General features: G+C 42.4%; 1 protein-coding gene across 8 annotated transcripts in view; it reads left to right on the top strand.

The window, feature by feature from the left end:
- The first annotated feature begins 10,738 nt into the window (after positions 1-10,738).
- The window catches only part of RHOT1 (ras homolog family member T1), a 65,236-nt gene continuing 51,947 nt past the window's right edge, over positions 10,739-24,027 (top strand). For 2 of the 8 annotated variants that reach the window (XR_015243985.1, XM_086686572.1), the window contains exon 1: positions 10,740-10,978. Coding sequence is in view for 6 of the 8 variants with exons in the window: in XM_086686572.1 (XP_086542698.1) it covers positions 10,903-10,978 (76 nt within the window). In the remaining 2 variants the exon portion in view is untranslated. Of the gene's footprint in view, positions 10,979-24,027 lie in introns of all 8 variants that reach the window. The other 6 variants (XR_015243986.1, XM_086686573.1, XM_025917279.2 and 3 more) reach the window with 4 other exon arrangements.

The following is a 24,027-nucleotide window of genomic DNA, read 5'->3' on the forward strand; positions in this document are numbered from 1 at the left end:
TTAAATTTCTTTATAGTGTTAGCACCCAAATAAACATCCCTGGCCACAAGAGTCTTGCCCATTAAAAAACAACAACAACAACCAGATGTGTCTTTTTCTTAACAGCTTTGTTGAGATATAGTTTACATACTATAAAACTCACCTACTGAAAGTATACAAAGCGGGGTGTCTGGCTGGCTCAGTTGGAAGAGTGTGCAACTCTTGATCTTGGGGTTGTGAGTTCAAACCCCATGTTGGGTGTAGAGATTACTTAAATAAATAAATAAATAAATCTTTAAAAAAATAAAAAATAAAGTGTGCAAATCAACCTTTACTACGGAGTTGTGAAACTCTGATTGTATTCTAGCTTTAGAACATTTTAATCAGCCCCAGAAAGAACCCTCTTACCCATTAGCTGCTGATGCATCTGTCTTGTAGGTCTCTGAATCTACATATCTCCCTCTCCCTTTACTTTCCTTGCAATTCATCTGTAGGACCCCAAGCTGGACTAGCACCCATTTTGAAGATGTGGAAATTCAACTCTGCTGGACTGGGTTTAGCAGAAAGCCTCATTGCACAAACCAGCCAGGCAACCCTTGGCAGTGCATGTAAGCCCTTCTTTCTCCTGTACGATGGAAATAATAGTTATTTGCCCTTCCTCATCTTCTTCAAAGGGTTGCTGAAAAAATTAAAGTAGTAGGTGAGGAAATTAGAAAAACGCCAGGACAATGATAACCACAGCAACAATGACACAATCATGGCAGCCTCTAATTCACCTTGGCCTCTCACATCTTGAGACTCACATTTAATTTACATACATATCCTTGAAAACAGGGCCAAGCAAAATTCTTCTATATGTTCTATTAATTTGCTTTCTCACAAACCAGGGAGCAGAGGCCCAGACAGGGTTAGTGGTTTGTCCAGGGCCAGTCAGCTGGCAGAGCAGGGACCAGGCCGTTTCTCCCTTGTCAAGTCTCTAACCTCAACACCCTCTGATGAGATCCTGTGCTGAGACCTGGCCTTCCAGTCTGATGGGACACAGCTAGCCCTAGAGCCACGAGGTGCTCTTTTTTTTGTGGTTGGTGGTGGTGGTAATCCTCAGTATAGTGGCCTTGGGTTGTCTGAGCAAGGGACAGGGCCTCTCTCTTGGTGCCAGTTGACCATTAAAGGTCTCTCTGTTTTCACTTTCTGCATCACTCACCTTTTATCTTCTCACCCAGAGTCACTTTGATGTTTGCCCTTTAAAAGTACCAAGATTGTGGGGTGCAGCTCAGGTCATGATCTCATAGTTCATGAGTTTGAGCCCCCACATCTGGCTCTGTGCTCACAGCGGGGAGCCTGCTTTGTATCCTCTGTCCCCCTCTCTCTGCCCCAGCTCCCCCATCAAAAGTAAACATTAAAAAAATTTTGGGGGAGGGCGGCACCTGGGTAGCTCAGTTGGTTGAGCCTCCGACTCTTGACTTTGGCTCAGGTCATGAGCTTACGGTTCGTGAGTTTGAACCCCATGTTGGGCTCTGCACTGACAGTGTGGAGCCTGCTTGGGATTCTCTCTCTCTCCCTCTCTCTCTGTTCCTCCCCCCACTCACACTCTATCTCTCTGTCCTAAAATAAATAAACACTTAAAAAAAAAAAAAAAAAAAAAGAAGAGAGGCACCTGGGTGACTTAGTTGGTTGAGCATCCAACTTCAGCTCAGGTCACAATCTCACGTCCCGTGAGTTTGAGCCCCACATCAGGCTCTCTGCTGACAGCTCAGAGCCTGTAGGCTGCTTTGGATTCTGTATCTTCCTCTCTCTCTGCCCCTCCCCCACTCATACTCTGTACCCCCCTCTCTCTGTCTCTGTCTCTGTCTCTCCCAAAAGTAAATAAACATTAAAAAATTAAAAAAAAATTTTAAGTAGAGAATGAAGGTTCGCACTCTGCTTCTTTGCTTTTGTCTCAAGTTTTCTGTCAGCATAAACTTTCCAGGACACTGTGAAAAGTGGTGCCCTTCCTCAAACGAAACAAAACAAGAATCCTCCAGAATAGAAATAATGAAGCTGAAATGCCAGTGGCTGAAGGGCCTCTCACTTGGATCTATGCCACATGGGGGAAGGAATCATCCACACAGGGATCCACCTGGAAAGACTTCCTGTGGGGACAGAAAGGCTAATGGGCAGAGCACTGGGGACTCCTGTGGCAGCGTCTCACCTTCTCTGCAGGTGTTTCTCTCAAAAACTTACGTTTTCTTGTGGACTTGTCTCTTTTTTTCTAGGGGTTAGGGAGAAGGCAGTAATGTCAGTGACAAGGGCCACCTCTATCTCTTCCTCTCTCTTCCCCTCCACTTCTCTCTCTCTCTCTCACACACACACACACACACACACACACACACACACACACACACACACACACTTCACCTGCTGGTGAGACACCTACTGGTGTGTCCATTGTTGGGGTCCAGGGCTTTGGGTTCCTGGAAGAACCACCTACCAAGCAGGAAGCCGCCACCTTCTTAGGGTCACAGCAACCTCTAATACAATTATATCTATCTGTCTCTTTCTTTTCCTCCCTCAAATACTTTTTTTTCTGGAAAAGTTTAATTTGAAGACTTTATTTCCTAGCTGATTGCAGAAACAAACCACAAAATGCAACATGCTGCTCTTTGGAGGTACTTCAGGCTCTCTTGCTTTGGTCAAGGGAAAAAATCCCTTCCCCAGGGGCACTTGAGGCTTTTGACAGGAAGGGAGAATCTTCCTTGGTATGTGCCCAGCTCCATCATCCCCCACTTCTGCCTGAGCCTTCAGCCCCAAACCCAAATTTATCTTCATTGTAATTGCTCAAACCTTAATCACTGCAATGCGTATCTGGCTGGTTCAGTCAGTAAACCAGAGTGTGCGACTGACTCTTGATCTCGGGTTTGTGGGTTCATGCCCCATGTTGGGTGTAGAGATTACTTAAAAATAAAATCTTACACACACACACAAACACACACACACACACACACACACACACACACACACACACACACACACAAACCCTAATCACTGGGACGCCCGAGTGGCTCAGTTCAGTTGATTAAGCATCTAACTTTTGATTTTGGCTCAGGTCATGATCTCACCATTTGTGGGTTTGAGCCTTGCATCGGGCTCCATGCTGACAGTGTGGAGCCTGCTAGGGATTCTCTCTCTCTCTCTCTCTCTCTCTCTCTCTCTCTCTCTGCCCCTCCTCCAGGCATGCCTGCGCACTCCCTCTCTCCTTCTCAAAACAAACATTAAAAAAACCCACCCTAATCATTACATGAGTGTTTGTCCTTCCAGAGGAGTGCAATCTTCTTGAATTATATTCAGGATTAGGCCAAAGATTTGTTTCAATTTGGGATTTACCTTCCTAGCCAGCCATAGGCTTTCTTAGGACAGGGTTTCCCAAGCTTCAGCCTTTTTTGTGCCACGATTCTTGTTACCCTTGCATTGTCTCCTGCACCATTTTTTACTTAATATTTTTTCCTAAACCAACTCACTGACCCCTCTCAGGTACATTCATTTCCAAAGGAAACCTTATAGTTGATCTTAGCCAAAAGGCCGAGAAGCGATTCAAAAGGAAACTTTTAAAAAGTTACGTAAATGGAAATCAGGGTCATGTGTCTTAAATAAAGGGGTAACCCTAAATATATCTTTCAAGGAAAACAAAACAAGGTGACTAGCCTGGTTCTGTCCTCTAGGGCTCTGATCCCGGGATTCGTCACTTGCTTGCGTTCTCTCTTGCAAGAGGAGATTATCACGGGTTACAGACTTCTTGAGGCTTTCATTTTGGCTTAATTAGGGTAGAAACCATAATAGAAAAGGGGAAAAACTTTCTGGCCACAGGGGTCATTGTTTCTAATGTCCCTGCACCATCTACAATGACCTCTTGTTCCACTACTTTGGGAAACCCGGTTCTAAGAGATTGGGCTAATGCGGTCTGGAAGACTATGTCTTCCTTCCCTGCCCAGTGAAATCTTTTTCACCTTTATATTTCAAAACAGATATGCCCTGGGGGAGAAAACCTTATGCCTTTGGTCAGGACACAATGTCTTGGAGTTACCATAGGATCTTTTCTTCACCACCTTCTGCACAATTAGTCACCAAGTAGTGACACTGGATTCTGCCTTCTCAAATCATTCCAGTTGTGGCCCCTCCTCTTCCCTCGGCGTTTTCTCTGGCGCAGACTCTAATCGCTTCTCTCCCAGATTATTTTAATCCGAGCCCTCTGTCTCTAGTCAGAACCCTCTTCCCATCTGTTCTCATTCTGCTAATGTGAGCTTCCCCGAAAACACAAATCAGAGGTTACTCCTCCATTGAAAACACCCCCAGCGCAGGGTGCCTGGGTGGTTCAGTCCGTTTAATCGTTCGACTTCAGCTCAGGTCCTGATCTCATGGTTTGTGAGCTCCAGCCCCACTTCAGGCTGTGTGCTGACAGCTCAGAGCCTGGAGCCTGCTTCGGAGTCTGAGTCTCCCTCTCCCCTGCTCACACTCTCTCTTTCTGTCTCTCAAAAATGAATAAACATAAAATTTTTAAAAAAATAAATAAATAAATAAATAAATAAACTTAAGAAAAAGCAGACCAACTAGTACTAAGAGTGACCAGGAAGGCCACTCGGGCTAAAACCATGGTCATTTTCCTAGGAGCTCCCTGGGGATATTTGCATTTTTGCTGGGTTAAGGCATGGTGTTGCTTGGGAGATCATTTGTTAACAGTGCCCTGTACCAAGAGCTGACGACGGGAGGAATGGGACACCATCACACGAGTCTTGTTGGTTTTGGCCAAGGAAGGAAAAGATTATGAGATGCCACCTATTTTGTGGAAGGGTTTGAAAGGTTTGGGTACCTGGAGAATGATTTGGAGGATTCTGGTGAGAAGAAAGAAGGGTGCCCAAAGATGAACTACCCGGTCCACCACTTGTCTCCCATAATAAATCAGTGATGTTCAGTACTTTGCCCCTAGCACCTAGCTCAGAGCCTCACACCTCCTGGAGACAATAACTACTTGTTAAATGACTGAATAAACATAATATTCTACATCAGTACCTCCATGAAAGCATATTGCTATTCTTCTAAATATTTCTATTAATTTTATTTAAAAGATCTAATTATTGGGGCGCCTGGGTGGCTCAGTCGGTAAAGCATCTGACTTCGGCTCAGGTCATGATATCACAGTTTGTGAGTTCGAGTCCTGAGTCGGGCTCTGTGCTGACAGCTCAGAGCCTGGAGCCTGCTTCGGATTTTGTGTCTCCCTCTCTCTCTGCCCCTCCACCACTCACGCTCTGTCTCTCTCTGTCTCTCGGAAATAAATAAATGTTAAAAAAAATTTTTTTTAAAGATTTAATTATTAAATTAACTTTGACATCGTACAAAAGATGATGGTACTAAAAATTAATTCATAATCGTTACACGTTTTCCCTTCTTTGTATTCTCAGCCAATATCTATGTTCATCCATTAGTTTTAATTACCCGGTGGACACAGGTGCATGCTTGTAAAAGTTCAAAACTACACAAATATAGAGGATAAAAGTTGCATAAATGGATAGATCATAGTTCGTTTTTATATAGCTGTAATTCTATATGTGGTTTTAGATTTCTGTTTTTTCACTTACTTTGCAAATCCTTTTCCATGTCTGTAATAGTCATTAGTTTTAATGACCCGAAAGTTCTCCAGTTTATTTATTTGTAATCTCTACACCAGTGTGGAGCTTGAACTCATGACTGTGAGATCAAGAGTCATGTGCTCTGCTAACTAAGCCAGCCAGGCACCCCATAATGACAGCAAAAGTGCTAATAATTTTATGTCATACTTAATTTATTCCCCTATAATTATATGTTTTCCATTTTTAAGTACTGTGTAATGTTGCTGTAAATAGAATATGTATATATATATATATATTTCTTCTTTTGAATTATTTTCTTGAAATATATTTAATTGTGATTTCTTGGCAGAAATAAACAGATATTATACATTTACTATTCTATGGAATTTTTGGTTTTGCAGAAACAGCCTGTGGCCTAAAACTTTTGAGAATGGTTGATATCTATAATAAGTCAGCAAAAATTTTAATGTCTTTACAGTGATCAAAAGTTATATTAAATGCACTTTTGCCTTTCAGACTTTACAATTTGAGTGGGCAGGCTAACCAATTTGCCCTTGGAAAGGTAATGCATGTCAGCAAATGAATTCCAAATTAAAAAATGCAGTGAAGGGTGATATGTGAGCATGTGATCTGTTAGGCAATGTGATAAATGCTTTATCTAGGTTTTATTTAATTACCAAAAGAGCCCTATGAGATAGCTCCATTTTGCAGACGAGGTTTAGGTTTTTCAGAGAGGTTCTGTAACTTGTCCAATGTTGCACAGCTAATAAGGTGTTGGAGATGAAGTGTAGACTCCAGAGCCCATGCTTCTACCCATTCCATAAGGGAAATTACACCACTTGTGGGAAGGATGGATCTGAGAGGCTTCTCAATACCAACTATCTCTTAATTGGGGGTTTTTGTTTTACAATCTGTATTTGAAAGGACTTAAGAAAATTATGAAGTAAACTGGATGCAACTTCATCAATACATGAGGGCTTTTTTTTTTTTTTAAGTATAGTTGACATACAATGTTACATTAGTTTCAGGTGTACAATATAGTGATTCCACAACTCCAAATTATGCTGTGTTAAAGATGAGGATCCTAGGTGGAAAAATTTCCTTTCCACATGGCTAACTATCAAATGCCTTTTAATTTTTTTTTTTTTTTCAACGTTTATTTATTTTTGGGACAGAGAGAGACAGAGCATGAACGGGGGAGGGGCAGAGAGAGAGGGAGACACAGAATCAGAAACAGGCTCCAGGCTCTGAGCCATCAGCCCAGAGCCCGACGCGGGGCTCGAACTCACGGACCGCGAGACCGTGACCTGGCTGAAGTCGGACGCTTAACCGACTGCGCCACCCAGGCGCCCCTCAAATGCCTTTTAATAAGTAGTTGTGTGGAGTGACAGACCTTCCAGCCAAATCAAGCAAGCAGAACCCGTGTCCTCTAGAGACCTATCCATGTGACTATGCAGAGGACATGGATGTTTGAACAATGACCCAAGAGCAAATGCATTACAAGGCAAGATAAAATATTTACTCTGTATCAATCAGCATTGGACTTTTCCACCAGAGCAGGCTTGAGAGGAAAAGGAAGAAGTCTTCCTGGAAGCAGTGGGAGACAAAAGTGAAGAATGGATGATGGATGCTACTCTGGGTTTAACTTTAGAGAGCAAAGATAGAAGGTCTGAGATAGAAGGATGGATGCTACTTTGGGTTTAACTTTAGAGACCAAAGATAGAAGGTCTGAGGAGTGGGGCCAATTCCAGTCCAAGTTTTACTGGCCTCTTGCCTGGGACTATGTCTAACTCACCAATCAGAGGCCAGCCTCTTATTTCACCCGATGTTGGTCATCTTCTGCCCACTGGCCCAGGGTGGCCCACTGTCCTGGGATGCAGAGACAGGCTGTGTGGCAAGTTCCTCCTTTGATGGGCATAAAAGCCGGATCCTGTTATCTCCTGGCAAAGGTACTGTGTTCAGACCTCCCTATGTCCCCTGAACAGTTGAGGAGGCATCAGGTTTGTCTTGTGATGGTAGAACTCCTTCCTAGCAGCATTCTGGAGGAAAATTCCATCAATGCCTTCTAGATTTCAATGTGTCCTCTTGGCTTTATCCAATATACTTAATACATAGTAATCAGTCTGCAATATCCCAACAGTAAATTCCACTGCCAGTAACTCCATCCTCTGGCTTGTGTTTCGCTGCAGTGCATCATCACGTGGCTCTTACTTAGGCTCAGAGACGTGTGCACAAGTCTCTTTCTTCAAAATTCACTTTGTTTATTCAACACTTATAAATCACTGACCATGTACCATGCACTATTCTGTTTTTCTTTTCTTTTTTTTTTCAACGTTTATTTATTTTTGGGACAGAGAGAGACAGAGCATGAACGGGGGAGGAGCAGAGAGAGAGGGAGACACAGAATCGGAAACAGGCTCCAGGCTCCGAGCCATCAGTCCAGAGCCTGACGCGGGGCTCGAACTCACGGACCGCGAGATCGTGACCTGGCTGAAGTTGGACGCTTAACCGACTGCGCCACCCAGGCGCCCCTATTCTGTTTTTCTACTATAGTAACTCATTTAATCTTCACTACAATTCCATGAGGTGTTACTACTATTTAGCAGATGAGGCACAGAAAGGTTAAGCAATTTGTTTGATGATGCACAGCTAGGAACTGGCAAAACTGAGGTTCAAACCTAGGCAGGTGGACTCCAGGGTCCCTGATCTTAACCCCTGAACTATGCTGTCTCCAGGAGACCTTCAGAGTGATCCCTGATGGATGTCTGTTAATATCATGAGAAGGACATAAAGCTCAAGGGAGGGCAAGGGAGGCATAGCCTCAGAAGTATAGCTGATCAAGAGATGTAGAGGTGTTTTAAGAAGAAACTTACATTGCCCAGGAGGCCCAGACACCCTCTCCCCAATTTAATGAGTGTTGGTCTCCGTTTGTGCCAAACCATTAATTTTTGCCTGCTGACAGTGGTTGCGGATTGCCTTCTTTCTGCGGCCCTTAAGTCTGGATTTTTAAGTAGGCTTTATTTACAAAGGAGTTTGCAGTATTAACTGTGTGATGTTCTCCTGCCAAATAAACTCTTCTTAGTCCTCTGCCTTCCAGACATTTCAACTAATAGAAATGCCAAAGCCGTTGCCCAACACACATGTACAACACCATGAAGGCCTTGTCTCTCATGCTTCTGGAGAAGGTGCACAGAATTCACATTGTAATCAGCTGGCAATGCTGTTGCAGAGCTCCTGGGGTCAAGATTGTCCACAAAGGGTTGCTTGGAGCAGGCAGTGCCCTAAAGAATTTGCCCACTTATAAAGGGCCTTTGTCATCTGATATTTGTGTAATTTATTTTTTTAAGGAAACATTTTTTTCACATGTATTATTTTATGGGATCCTCCAAACAATCCCATAAGGTAGAAGTTTGGGAAGAGATTATAGTCTTCATTTGGGAGAGAGGAAACTAAGGCACAGACAGGTGACTTGCCCAGGGTCACTCACTAAGGATGGCAGAGCCAAGGTTTAGTCTCAGCTCGACTGCCTTTGGCAAGTCACAGTATCTCTCTGGGTCTTGCTTTTCTTACCTATAGAGTAATGGTATTGGAATAGGGGCTCTGTAATTGTCTTTTCAACTCAACCATTGTGTAATACTGAAATTCAGAAGAATCCTTTTCCCTGAAAGATCTGGTTATCAAGACTCCTGAATTTCACATTTCCATCTGTCTTATTTGTGTCCATCCTGGGATAGGACTTCATTATCTCCCGGTGAGCAGGGAGTGTATCTCTCCTATCTCCCTCCTTATACTATAGAGCGTTTTTTTGGAAGGGCTCTCTCTCCTATGCTCCGTAGGGACATCATTATATTAAGGAGGCAGAATACTGTTATAAGTGTAACAATGTATTTGCCTCAAAACCTGTGGCTTGTAACTTTTCAGTGCCCTTGATGATGATAATGATAGCTGAAATCAATACAGCAGGTACCATGAGTCGGGAACCGTACCAGATGGTTGACGTGTATTATCTTATTCTTCAAAACCACCTGAAGACATACGTATTGTTATCATTATTGCCACATTATGGAATGGACAGATTGGAGAAGTAGAAGAATTTACTCAGGATCACATACCTGATTAGGCAATGGACTCTGGATTCAATCCCATGCAATCTGTCAGCAGCGCTTAACTGCTACACCACACCCCATGGCTTCTCCTAGGAGAAAGGGGGATTGTACTTTGCACACATTTTATTTCCTTTAAAAACTTACTATGTAATATTTAAGACAGAAAAAAAGTCACATTATGCAGATAGTGTTTCCTCATTAATTATATATATCTCTGTATCTATTTATCTCTTTCTTCTGCTGCATGCCAAACACTGTCCTAGCATTTGGGATGTAGCAACAAATTCCTCCAGACAGACAGGGTCAGGAGGGAATTAAGGCAATATTAGAAAAGTCAGTAAGAGTTCATTATCCAGTGTCACCTATGTGTCCAGCATTATGCTCAGCAAGCGTAACTAAAATATCAGAAGACCCTTCTCAGAGGAAACCACAGAAAGCGACTTAGTTTGGCTTAGAAACTAAGTTTGACTTAGAGCAGAAGGAAGTCATTAAGTTTGGTACAAAGAAATGAATCTGTTTACAAGGACAAGGTAAAAAAAAAGAATGCCATTATTTAGAACTGTATTTTGTAAGCATCACAGGCAAAAAGCAGCTAGGGTGGTGGTTTTGTGTAGTGGAAAAGGCTCTATCCCAGGAGTCAGTCACCCTTTAATCAATCAAGCACTTTCTGATAAGGTGTGGATGCTACTGAAAACCAGGTAGACAGGTCGCTGCCCTCCTGGAGATTATAGTCTGGTGAGAATAATCCCGTCTTGAGTCACTGCCAGGCTCTAATGTGACCTTGGAAAAATAACTTCTCCTGCCCCAATTCTGCAAAATAAATGGGGTCAGACTAGCGGATCTACTCCTCAAATTCTGAGCCCCAGGCGTATCTGCTGTCGCGGCGCCCTGGGGAAGGTGGGCTAGGCTCCCTGGCCCTGCGCCGCAGCCTGCCGGACGCCGGGGGCGCCGCGCGGGCCCTGAGAGCGTTCGCGTTCCGAAAGCGCTTGTCCCTCGCGGCGCCCCGTCGGCCCCGCCGCCGCTGCCGCCGCCGCCCGCGGAGCCGGAGGAGGCGGAGCTGGCGCTGTCCTGGCTCCCGAGCAGGGAAGCAGCAGAGGAGGCGGCGCGGCGGGCCCCGGCCGAGGCTCGGGCGGGGCGGCGGGGGAGGCTGGCAGCGGCGCCGGTAGCGCGGGGAGAGGGGCGCCGTGGGCTGAGCGCTCCCGGCGAGAGGAGTCCGCTCCATGCGTGCGGGCCGAGCCCGGCCCCTGCGAGCCGCCGACATGAAGAAAGACGTGCGGATCCTGCTGGTGGGAGAACGTGAGTCCGCGCACCGGGGCCGGCCGCGGCCACCGCAGCCCCTGCCGCCCCGGGCCTGCTCGCCCCTCTCCGCGCTCTCGGGCCTCCCAGCCCCTTAGCTCTTCCCTTTCGGCAGCCCGCTGGCGGCCCTCAAGCTCTCACCTCACCCTGGGCCCTCTTAACACATCCCGACCCTGACCCCCAGTCGTCCTCTCGAGCCTTGTCTCTGTGAGTCTCTGACCGCCAGCCTCATCTCTCCGAAGGTCCTCTCCTCCTTCCTCCTTTTCCGCTTCGAATCCTTTCCTCCTGGGCCTCAACGCGTTTCCGAGGCCGCTTGCCTTTCAGACCCTTTTCTCTTCGTGGAGAGTCCCTTGTCACTGCCGGGCAGGTGCTGAAACAGGCCGACTGACCAATTGGGATGGTGTGAACTGGCTCCCGGGGAAGCTAGGGGGAGGGGGACGCAGGACTGTTCGACTTGCGGACAAGGTCAGGTTTCTGCCTTTTTTTTTTTTTCTTTCTTCTTTTTTCTTTTTTCTTTTTCTTTTTCTTTCTCTTTCTCTCTTTGTCTCTTTCTTTCCTTCTTTTCTTCTTTCTTTCACGTTCGCAGTCTTCCCACCCTCTGGCATTGACTTCATGGTAGGGAGCGTTTTTAGAGATACTTGCACTTTACATTGGAATAACTTCTGTTATGCTCGCTGTTTCCTCAAAAATTTACTCTCAAGTTCAAGTTATACAAGTTACACAAGTGCTTAATGAATGAATAATTATCTGGGGAGGGTTCTTTAGTTGAGAGAATTATTCTTACCCTAAAGCCTAATTTACTCCCCTCTTTTTAAGCATTATTTATTCCGTAGTTTGGTAATTATTTTATAAATAACAGGCACACAGGAAAACAGACACATGCACATACACATAAGACCCCCTAGAAATTCTTAGATTTCACCCTTTTAAGATATAATAAAGGAGAAATGCCTCTGTTTACTGACTTGGGGACAGGACAACAGGGACTTCTTGATATCACTTGGCTGGTTACATGACTCATTTGGTAGGACTAAAATAAGAAAGTGGGCTGGGAGAACTGAATTGTTTGTTTGTGCATTAGTTAATGCTCTGCCATTGCTGTTTTGAAGCATTCTTTTCCAAACTCCATTTCAGCCTAGAGTAGCCCCTCCAGGTCACTGTGATACACTCCCAAGGAAGAAAGCTAACACATTTTTACCCTTCTCTGTAGTGTTCTTTGATATTCATTGAAGCCTCTGTTCATCTGCTCTGTGGAGAAGTCTTTAGAATCAGAATTTGGAAGTAAGCTTGGCCTGACACTGTTGTCTTTTGGGTTTGCAGTTGTGAATTTTAGTCTTTATTTATTATTGTATCTTAATCTGTATTTTGCATCAGTTTCCTTGACAAAGTTCAGGAAGGTGTTACTTAACATGTGATTCATAGCTGATGCATTTGGAATATGGTAGGGAAAGTGAGTAGACGAGCCACTTAAAAAGCTGATCCTTAACTGTCATAAAATTGTTTTATAGTATGGTGATTGTAATACTAATGTTCTAAAAGCAGAAATCCTATGTTTTGGTTTTAGTTTTAGGAAGCGTATAATTCGTCTGTGAAACATCTAAATGGAAATGCTATATATACGTAAGATATATTGACAGCCTTAGGGCATTTAAGTTAAAACATTAACAGTATTACTTATTTAGAAATACACAAAAGAACCAAAAATTTGTTGAGAAAACTAAAAGCCATGTTCTGCAGATATGAAAGCAAACAGGAGAGTTGAGAAAAGTGTGCATGCAAGAGTGTTTTGATTATAGGGAGTTACCTGACCTAAGAGAAAGTCTTAGTTTTTGAGGAAGGCATTTTTCTTGAAAAGGTTTGTACCAAAAGCTTTAGGCCAGCTACCATATATATAATTTTTTTCACATTTAAAAATATTAGGATTATATTTTTGTGAAGTATGTAATTTTAGTGAGTTATATTAAAGGTTGGTATTTTGGGAGGAAAAAGTTGGAAAGATTAGTTTTCTTTTTTTTAAATTCATTTTGAGAGGGAGAGAGTGCGCACGTGTGTGTACTTGTGCAACTGTGTGCACATGATTGGGGGGGGGGGGCAGAGAGAGAATCCCAAGCAGGCTCCAAGCTGAGCAGCACACAGAGCTCAAAACCATGAACTGTGAGATCATGACCTGAGTTGAGATCAAAAGTTGATGGATGTTCAACCGACTGAGCTGCCCAGGTGCCCCAGAAGCATTATTTTTTGAGATTTAATGTAAATATTTGTTAGCTTTAGCCTAGCTGCCCCACTTTAAATGCTAGGTAAACATAACTGTGACGAAGGCTATTTTAATACTGGTCTAACACATGAATTTATCTGGAAAACCACTTTTTTTTTTTTTAATTTTTTAACGTTTATTTATTTTTGAGACAGAGAGAGACAGAGCATGAACGGGGGAGGGTCAGAGAGAGGGAGACACAGAATCTGAAACGGGCTCCAGGCTCTGAGCTGTCAGCACAGAGCCCGACGCAGGGCTCGAACTCACAGACTGCGAGATCATGACCTGAGCCGAAGTTGGCCGCCCAACCGACTGAGCCACCCAGGCGCCCCTGGAAAACCACTTTTTTAGGTAGAAGTGGCAGTAACTTAGTTGTCATTTTAAGATGGTTAATTAAGAGAAATGGGAAAAGCAAACAAACAAACAAAATCCCCACATCATTTCTGGTATTATTGTAGAGCCTGTTCCTTTGCTTTCACTTCAGTACATCTTATTGCTGTTAGCATCTGTCCCAGAACCACACAGCAGCTGCTTCATTCACTGAAGCTCCCAAATAGTTGTGAATGGTTTCAACATTCTCTTGGCTAAACCTATAATGTCCTCCGAAGGTGAAACAGATCTTTTTTTGGCCCATCCAGAATCTGGATTCTGATCCATCCAGGCTTAAATGCTAACTGATGCTTACTGTCTGTTTAGTGCTTAGATCAAAGAAGTTAGATTGTCTATGAATTTTAAGGTAATTGTTTGCAGAGAAAGCCAAAGTGTTTTAAAGATCATTTGCACCTTATCTTAATTATTGAACACAGTGAATACCATTCAGGCCATGTTAAAAGTCAGTTGCCATTCTTGAAACAAAACAAAATTTTTAAAATCATTAAAAATGCAAGCATGCAAAACAGTTCTCAGGTTATGATTTTTCATGGTCAGGTTCTTTGGCCAGAATTTGTGTTTAACGATGTTTGCGTTAGTATGCTTAACAAATGTCCTTGTTGCAATAAAATTAGCATGAGCCTTAATACCCTTTTATCTAAATCATGTAGGTACGTTAAAATTACACAAGATTTAGTTTTAGTGAAGTCTTGTTTTTAAGTTGAGATATGTTTGTCTTCTGATCAAACTCATTAAGAAAGTGGAACTGTTACCCTCTTTTTGAATGAATCTGGTCAGAGGCACCTGGGTGACTCGGTTGGGCATGCGACTTCAGCTCAGGTCATGATCTCACAGCTCGTGGGTTTTTTTGTTTTCTTTTAATTTTATTTTTTATTTTTTAAGATTTACATCCAAATTAGCATATAGCACAACAATGATTTCAGGAGTAGATTCCTTAGTGCCCCTGACCCATTTAGCCCATCCCCCCTCCCACAACCCCTCCCGTAATCCTCAGTTTGTTCTCCATGTTTATGAGTCTCTTCTGTTTTGTCCCCCTCCCTGTTTTTATATTATTTTTGTGTCCCTTCCCTTATGTTCATCTGCTTTGTCTCTTAAAGTCCTCATAATGAGTGAAGCGATAGGATTTTTGTCTTTCTCTAATTTCACTTAGCATAATACCCTCCAGTTCCATCCACGTAGTTGCAAATGGCAAGATTTCATTCTTTTTGATGTCAAGTAATAACTCCATTGTATATATATACCACTTTTTCTTCATCCATCCATCGATGGACATTTGGGCTCTTTCCATACTTTGGCTATTGTTGATAGTGCTGCTATAAACATGGGGGTGCATGTGTCCCTTTGAAACAGCACACCTGTATCCGTTGGATAAATGCCTAGTAGTGCAATTGCTGGGTGGTAGGGTAGTTCTATTTTTAGTTTTTTGAGGAACCTCCATGCTGTTTTCCAGAGTGGCTGCGCCAGCTTGCATTCCCAACAGCTCATGGTTTTGAGCCCCGCCATCAGGCTCTGTGCTGACAGCTCTGAGCCTGAAGCCTGCTTCGGATTCTGTGTCTCCCTCTCCCTCTGCCCCTCCCCTGCTCGCTTGCTCTCTCTCTCTCTCTCTCTCTCTCTCTCAAAAATAAACAAACACTAAAAAAAAAAGTTTAAATGAATCTGTCACTCTTACCCAATGTCTAACTGATTAGCTTATCATCGAAACTAGTTGAAGCCATTACAAGCTTCGATTGGCTCTGGCCTAGGCTTTTGTAATATCTCCTTAACCAGTCTCCCTCCTTCTAATTTTGTCCATTCTCTATGTAGCAGGTAATCATCTTTAAAAAAATATCTCAGATCCTGTTACCCGTTTTTAAAATTCTTTGATGATTTCTCCTTTCACTTAGAAGAAAGTCCAGACTTCTTTATGCAGGCCTGCAGACGCCATCACAGTCTGGCCCTTGCTTCACTCTTGTAGTGCTGTCTACTGCTTTCTCTACAAGAAGGCCCTGACTCAGGCAGTTCTTGTGTGCATATTTGTTCACTTGTCTTTTGGGCTGGAAAGTAAGCTTCATGAGGGTGGTGGATTTGCCTCGTTTTATTGCTGTATACCCCGTGCCTGGAATAGGCCTGTCACAAAGTGAGCATTCAAATACAGTTGACCTTAGGTGGCTTAGTTGATAAGCGTCTGACTCTTGATTTTTGACTCAGGTCGTGATCTCATAGTTGTGAGGTTGAGCCCTGCATCGGGCTCATGTTGGGCGTGGAACCTGCTTAAGATTCTGTCTCCCTCTTCCTCTACTCCCCTACCGCATGAGTGCTCTCACTCTCAAAAAAAAAAAAAAAGTCAAATACAGTTGACCCTTGAACAACATGCAGTTCAAACTGTGTGGGTCCCTTTATACAGGGATTTTTTTTTTACACTATTGTAAATGTTTTTCCTTATGATTTTTTTTTTTTTTAACGTTTGTTTATTTTTGAGAGAGAGAGAGCACGCCTGCGCACGAGCAGGGGAGGGGCAGAGGATCTGAAGCTGGTGCTGATGGCAGAAAGCCTGTTGCAGTTTTCAGACTCTCGAACCATGAGCTTATGACCTGAGCCAAAGTCGGACGCTTAACCACCCAGGCACCCCCCCTTATGATTTTCTTAATAACATTGTCTTCTCCAGCTTACTTTATTGTAAGAATACAGTATATAATACATAAAATATGCAAAATATATGTTAATAGACTGCTTATGTCATTTGTAAGGCTTCCAGTCAACAGTAGTTATCAGTAGTTGAGTTTTGGGGGAGTCAAAAGCTTTCTGAGGATTTTGAACCGCCAGGGGGGTGGAGAGTTGGTTGGCGCCCCTAACCCCCACATTGTTCAGAGGTCTTCTATAGCTTTTGGAAGAATGAATGAGTTTAGGTTAGTTCCATTTATTTAGACTTTGCTTGTTTTCCAAATCACTCTTAGTCATAAAAATTTGATTCTTGTTCGTTTGCTCTTTCTTTCTTTCATTCTTTTAATTTTAAAAAGATGGGGCGCCTGGGTGGCGCAGTCGGTTAAGCGTCCGACTTCAGCCAGGTCACGATCTCGCGGTCCGTGAGTTCGAGCCCCGCGTCAGGCTCTGGGCTGATGGCTCAGAGCCTGGAGCCTGTTTCCGATTCTGTGTCTCCCTCTCTCTCTGCTCCTCCCCCGTTCATGCTCTGTCTCTCTCTGTCCCAAAAATAAATAAACGTTGAAAAAAAAAAAAAATTTAAAAAAAAAAAAAAAGAGACAGCACAAGCTGGGGAGAGGGGCAGAGAGAAAGGGAGAGGGAATCCCAAGCTGGCTCCATGCTTAGCATGGAGTCCAATGTGGGGCTTGATCCCACGACCCTGGGATCGTGACCTGAGCCAAAATCAAGAGTTGGACGCTTAACTGAGCGAGCCACCAAAGTGCCCCTGCTCATTCTCCTTTCTCAAATCCGGTCTGATATGTGGTTGCTGTTAGCATTTGAAGGGGCAGTGTTCATCCAGTCTCTTGTTCCAGGTTCTTAGCTTTGTTTGACCTGGGAGATTCCTGTGTTCTGGCCATAAAGCATACCAGTGACTTCTAATAATGGGGTCACGTCTATTCCATGTCTTGGCTGCCCCAGTTCTATTCCTTGCCAAAAGAAATAGAAACACCAGAGGTCGGGGCACCTGGGTGGCTCAGTTGGTAGTGTCTGAGTTGGCTCAGGTCATGATCTCACAGTTCATGAGTTCTAACTCCTGCATTGGGCTCTGTGCTGACAGCTCGGAGCCTAGAGCCTGCTTTGCATTCTGTGTTTGTGTCTCTCTCTCTGTTCCTCCCCTGCTCACACATTGTCTCTCTCTCAAAAATAAAGATTAAAAAAGAAAGAAAGAAAGAAAGAAACACCAGAGGTCATCTTAGTGGGACTGGGAAACAATTCTTCAGGCATAAGATAAGAGTCAAAGAAACTTCAGTAATAAGCTAGCATTTATGGTAGAAAAAACTTTCTACAATCCTTTTAAAGCCGTATTGCTTTCCATTCTGGTCTTTGTTAAATGATATTTGAAGATTAAACTCCATTTTCAGTTATACTGTGTTTAGTACCTGGATGATAGTCTGTGACCGAGCATGTTCAAGCATAGTCTACATAGTCTTTTCTGTTCAGATAAAGTCTATTCTGTATCATTCTCACATCTGTATTAAAACTCATCTTTTTGTTCCTCTGGCACCATTTGGGCCCTAGTGTTGATGTAGTTCAAAGGAGAGGGATAGACCGTAACATTGTTCTTCTGCAGCCCAGATGGTCTGATTTGATCAATGAAATTTTCCTTTGGAACAATACTCAGCTGTTGCCACAAATGCCAAAGTTTCCCAGTTAAAATTCTACCTCCATAGTCACCCTCGTGCTCCCTGTATATTCTAATTTCCTAATTTAGGAAGAGTCAACAAGGCTTCTTAAGAAGCCAATAAAAATGAGGAGTAGGGCCCTTTGCCTCTTAAAGCACGGGGTGTTTGTTATCAAGAAAAATAGCCAATATGGCTGGTAGGATGGTATTTGGAACTAGAAAATGTTATTTCTGCTTCATTAATATTAGGAATTTGCTGTCATTTAGCAGTAGATGTTCAAAAGATGTGATGAAAAGACAAAGAAATTTTTAGCCTGGATAAATCTAGATAATTTGTTCTATAGTGATGAATTATGTTTCCCATGGATGACCTACTTAGAAGCATGGAGTGTCAGACAGAACTGTAGCATGTTGTGTTGAACTGAATCAGAAGGCCTTCTCTCTTTGGGGATAATTGTGACCGTGCCTTTTGTTCTTACAGATCACTTCAGTGTTTCTAAGGCAAAACAGAGGAAATAGAGACCATTAAATGGCTAGTTAACAAAGAATAATTTTTTGTCCTCCATATAATATAATATACTTATATCAAATACATATATTATATTTTTACATGTATTTATTTATACTTAGGTATTATAAATTATGTAACAATATCATAGATTATATTTATCTTGCATATAAAATTTAATTGGTGGAGTAATTAGAGAGGTTTCTTCCTTTATGGAAATTATTTTTTGGAGCAGTTAAAAATATGCAGTGTTTATACTCCTGCCATTGTCAAAGAGCCTTTTTGATTGTAGGCTTATTTAAATAATTTTTAAGGGGCGCCTGGGTGGCTCAGTCGGTTAAGCGGCCGACTTCGGCTCAGGTCATGATCTCGCATTCAGTGAGTTCAAGCTCCGCGTTGGGCTCTGTGCTGACAGCTCAGAGCCTGGAGCCTGTTTCAGATTCTGTGTCTCCCTCTCTCTGACCCTCCCCCGTTCATGCTCTGTCTCTCTCTGTCTCAAAAATAAATAAACGTTAAAAAAAATTTTTTTTAAATAATTTTTAAAATTCAGTATTCTAAAATGTCTTCCTTGTTTTTAAGGTCCTCATTTATTTTTGCAGTTAAGATTAGCCTAAAGTTAGCGGCCTGTTGTAATTTTAAACCTGCCGATTCCCTATTTCTTTGATAGTCTTACTCAGGGTTTGGTTGTTAAGCCTTAAGGGAAGCAAAAAACTCTAGTTTAGATTCACTGAAGCATTTCTTAACTTAATCACATCTGATCTTTTATTAAAGTAGCTATCATCTTACTGCTCTTCCAAAAGGAAACCCAAAATGATACTAATGAAAATGTGCTCATTTTCTCCTAAATTCACTATAATGTGTCTCGCTCTAATTTTAAACTTTTTTTTTTTTAAAGAGGAAATCACTCTTGGATTTTTATGTGAAGGAAATTCGTGTTTGATTTTTAAAAGGCCTATTATACAATTACTTCAGAAACTAGATTCAGTTGTTTTATTGTAGTGAGTACTAAACTGCATCAGATTCTTTAATGGGTGAGGCACAATACGAATGAATAAATAAATGAAAATGCCATACTCTAAATGATAGTACCCATATAAATAACTTAAATGGAATGCTTCTTACTTTTTGGTACCACTGTCTGTATCATCAAGCATCATAGAGTTCTTTAATTGTTGCAGTGTTTACAGTGCCCTTCTCCTGCTGGGGGTGGGCGTTCCTTTTCTGTCTCTGAGGCCTGCCATGTCGGAGTAGACCTGGTGGCAGGTTTGTGTTTTGTCAGGAGCCTGCTGCTGCACAGGCAGCCGGAACTGCCTTGTTGAGCTGAGCTGTGAAGAAATCTGAATTGCCTCAGAATGTTGGGCTTTCTTTTCTGGAAATATTGCTGGGAAAAGAAGAAAGGGACGATGGCTCGGAAAAGGGGTGTTCTCCTGAGTTTTAAGCAGAAAGATGAGGAAGAATGGATGACACGTAAGGGTCATGGTGAGGGAGGGGACTTCAAAAGTAACACGGAACACCTGTTGAAGGCCTGAACTTTGCTAAGAGAGCCTTAGTGGTTGTGATTAAGGAGCAATAGTCTTTAGCTTTCTTGGAAACTAATAAGCCACTTAATGTTGGTGTTTGACTTAATTTTGATCGTTTTTGTTTAACATTTTGATCTACGGATTAAAAGTTAGGTAGATTTCTTCTGAGACTGGTCAGGGCTTTGGAGTGGGGGGATACAAGCAGATTTTTAAAAAGGTAATTCTGAAAAGGGAATCTGAGGGGAATCAAGGTCTTAAGGGTATTAAGGCAGGCAAATTTCTCAAGGACCAAGCAGGAGGGAGACTTGTTTTTCTTTTGGGTAACAATGAGCATCTGAGTTATTGAACATCTGATTCATTTTTCCCATTCCTTTTTTTTTTTTTTAGGTTTATTTCTTTCGGGGGTGGGGGTGGGGGGTGGAGAGAATTCCAAGCAGGCCCGCCGATGTGGGGCTTGATCTCTTGAATTGTGAGATCATGACCTGAGCCAAGATGAAGAGTTGGACGCTTAACCAGCTGAGCCACCCAGGTGCCCCTCATTTTTCCCATTCTCAATAAATAGTTGATCATGGATAAGAATGTAGAGATACGTAAGATGTCCCGGAGAGCCCTGCAGAAGTGGAACAGTTTCTGGGAACATCTGTGCTGGCAGTAGTTGTGGGATTTTGGAGACACTAGGGAAAAAGACCCAGAAGTTCAAAGGTCACAGGAATTGTACAAGCATTGGATCTTCTGAAAGGTCTGTTGTTTTAAGTACCTGGGAGTTTTACCACTTACTAAAATAAATAACATACAGGGCCTGGTGGATGCAATTGGACTTCACAGCAGAGGCATTCTGCTATCAGGTGACAGAACTCTGCTGTATGTTGTCTTAGCTCAGACATCACCGCCCTTTGCAAGGAACTTGATTAGGGCTCTTTCCCAAATGCACTCTTGCTCTGCAGCCTCAGTTGCCAAGAGTAAAAAATAGGCAGGAGGGCCAAGTTCTAGGTTTTCTGATGCTGGAATAAAGGGCATTGGCGTGGTTCACGTTAAGCTATTTTGCCTCCATTGTGCATCATCATGTGGAGTTAGAATGGACCACTGTGGATGTTGAGATGAATACTACCCTGAGCTAGCAAACGGTTTGGCGTTTCTGGGACCCTAAACAAGGCCATAACGGAAGCAGTTATTTAAGGAGAAAAGTTACAAAATGCTCATTATAAGTCAGCAAGTTCTACAGATTTCTGGACCCCATATTGGCTTGGTCCCACTTGAGTCCCACTTTGTTCTTACAGATAGATGAATGTTCCTCACTGATCACTTACCCATACACAACTAAAATAGATAGCAGATACAACTTGGGGATCTGTCTGCCATTGCTAGGGTACTGTAAGGTACATGTCATATGCGCTTTTTCATCTGTTGCAGGCCAGTCTTCCAGGTGTGCTACATGATAGTTTAGATTACTCACAGAGTGTACACATTGATAGCATCTGGTCCTTTTTTCTTTCTGTTTTCTTTCTTTCTTTCGTTCTTTCTAACTTGAGAAAATTGAGGCCCAGAGAGAGTCAGTGACAACACAAGGTTATACTGCTAATTAGCTGATTCCCAAATCCGAAATTTCTGGCCCATTCTCATACTCCCTTAACTCCTTTAATTTAAACTGTGCTCATCATCATTGCAACAACTATCATTTGTGTATTTTATGTTTGTCAGGTATTGTCCTAAGCGTTATATATCTGTCGTGTTAATTCTCTTACCAATTCTGCTGAAGCTGTTCAGCACTATATAGAGGGACAAACTGAGGCTTGATTACTTGCCTGAGGAAACACAGCTAGTCAGTACTGGAACTAAGGTTTCAGTCCAGTCTTGTCTGATTCTGAAGCCTGTATTGTTTTCCTTTTGTTTTGGTGAAAAATTTATATCAAAGGTATAAAGAATAATATAACAAATACCCATCACTTAGCTTCATAAATAAAACATTACCAATTAGTTGAAGCCCCTTGCATTTCCTTCTCTTTCTCTCAGAAGTAACCAGCCACTCTTCCTAAATTGTAAATCTGTGCTCTTAACCGCTAAGCCATAAGCTCCATTTACTAAGAGCATTTGCTAGGAGCTAAGATTCAACAGTGAACAAGAAAGACACATTCTCTGCCCTTGTGGAATTTCCTGTGGGTGATAATGAAATATTTGTTCCTTAGTCTTTCTAGAGATACTCAGTAGCTGGTAGGAAAAGTAATGTTTTCCCCAAGGTCTAGGAAGTCCTTCAGGAGACCACTAGTGATGTGCTAGAAGGTTGCCTGTTACACAGGCACAACACTGTCTTAAGAAACATACATGTCTTAACTGATTATTCAATTTTTCCTCCTTGTGACCAAACTGTAAGCTTCTTTTATGAGATTTTCAATTTTTCTGCTATATTTAGAGACTTCTGAGAAAAGTATTCTCTTCCCATCCTTCCCTGCCCACCTTCCTGTTTTTCAAGAGTGATTGAACATAGTACTTGATCCATACTTCTTTCATAGCAATTTTATCTTGTTTAATACATTTTCCATATTATCCCCATAGAGTATCTAAAATTAAGTTTTGTGCTTGGAAGGCAATCAGGTGAATACTTCTCAAATGAATTAATAGAAGGAGTCTGCACAAGTAAGATGGGTCATGTAGAAGCATAAGTTAATACTCTCTACATGATCTTTTAGGTTTTTGTTTTGTTTTGTTTTTTTGTTTGTTTATTTTCTAGTTTGGTCCAGGCCCGGGAAAATATGCCAGAGTGGAACTTGTACTCTTGGATAGTTCTGTTACAGTGTTTCTCAGTTTTTTGAGCCATCCCTACTTTTTATAAATACAAAACTGTCGTGCCCTCTTCTTTCTGACGATTGTCTGACACTGGGCGTTCTACAATTCATTTCAGTTTTGACATTAACCACCTGGGTTAGCATCAGATCCTACAAGTTACAGGGCAAGGTCCCCAACAAGATTACCCTTACTTTAGACACCAGCTACAAGTGGGGTCCCCAGACTATCCACTCTTCTTCCTGGCTGACTACAAATTTGGGGCTTTCTACAATGCCCTTAGACTTGATAATTCACTAGAACAACTCACAGAACTTGGGAAAGTGCTATACTCAGGGTTACACAAATGAACAGCCAGATTAAGAGGTACATAGGGCAAGGTGTTGAAGGATCCTGAGCCAAGACCATTTGTCCCTGTGGAGTCAGAGTGCACCACCTTCCTGGTTCATCAATCTGTTCACCAACTAGGAAGCTCCCCTGAGCTTTGATGTCCAGGGTTTTTATATGGGGCTTCATTATGTAGGCACAATTGATTATATCATTGACTGTGTATTGAACTCCATCTGTGGGCTTCCTCTACCCACCGCCCCCCCACCACACTGATAGGTTTTGGGGTGGAGCTGGAAGTTCCAACCCGCTAATCACATGGGTAGTTTTTCTGGCAACCAATCCCCATCCTCCTATCTAGGGCCTATCTAGGCCCTCCCTTCTCCCTAATGAGTCACCTCATTAGGATAACTCAAGTATGGTTGAAAGAGACTATAACAAAACACACTCCTATCACATGGGAACTTCCAAGGCGTTTTGAAGCTTTCTGCCAGGAACTGTGTGGGGATGAAGACCAGATGGATTCTTTGTTATATCACACCCTCCTTTGATATTATTTGAAATTTCAACATTAATTATTTTCTATTAAAGACAAATCGAAAAAAGTAATTTTAGAAATTTTTTTCCTCCTAGCGTTCACAGCTTTGCAGTTGTTGTTGAGCTTTGAATGGGATAGATGCTCCACGAGGTGGAACTTAATTTCCTAAATGGCAGTGCTGAAGCAGTAGCAATGCTGTTGGGCTTGGGCGAGGTGAAAGCAAGTCAAATGAAGTTGGTCTGGTCGATGTGCTAGAAGTCTTTCTCCCATTCATATAAAATTAGAAAATTCAGTTCATTATCCAAGGGTTTTCAAATATTAGATTATTGTGTTAATGTAGACACATACATGTGAAGTATGCACCTTCCATTCATAACTGTTTGATGTAGGTTAGGTGGCACGGAAATAGTTCAGAGGGGGAAAGGGAGGTCTAC

This window comes from Puma concolor, chromosome E1, assembly GCF_028749965.1.
Source record: "Puma concolor isolate L17-30 chromosome E1, mPumCon1.1.hap2, whole genome shotgun sequence".
Lineage (NCBI taxonomy): Eukaryota > Metazoa > Chordata > Mammalia > Carnivora > Felidae > Puma > Puma concolor.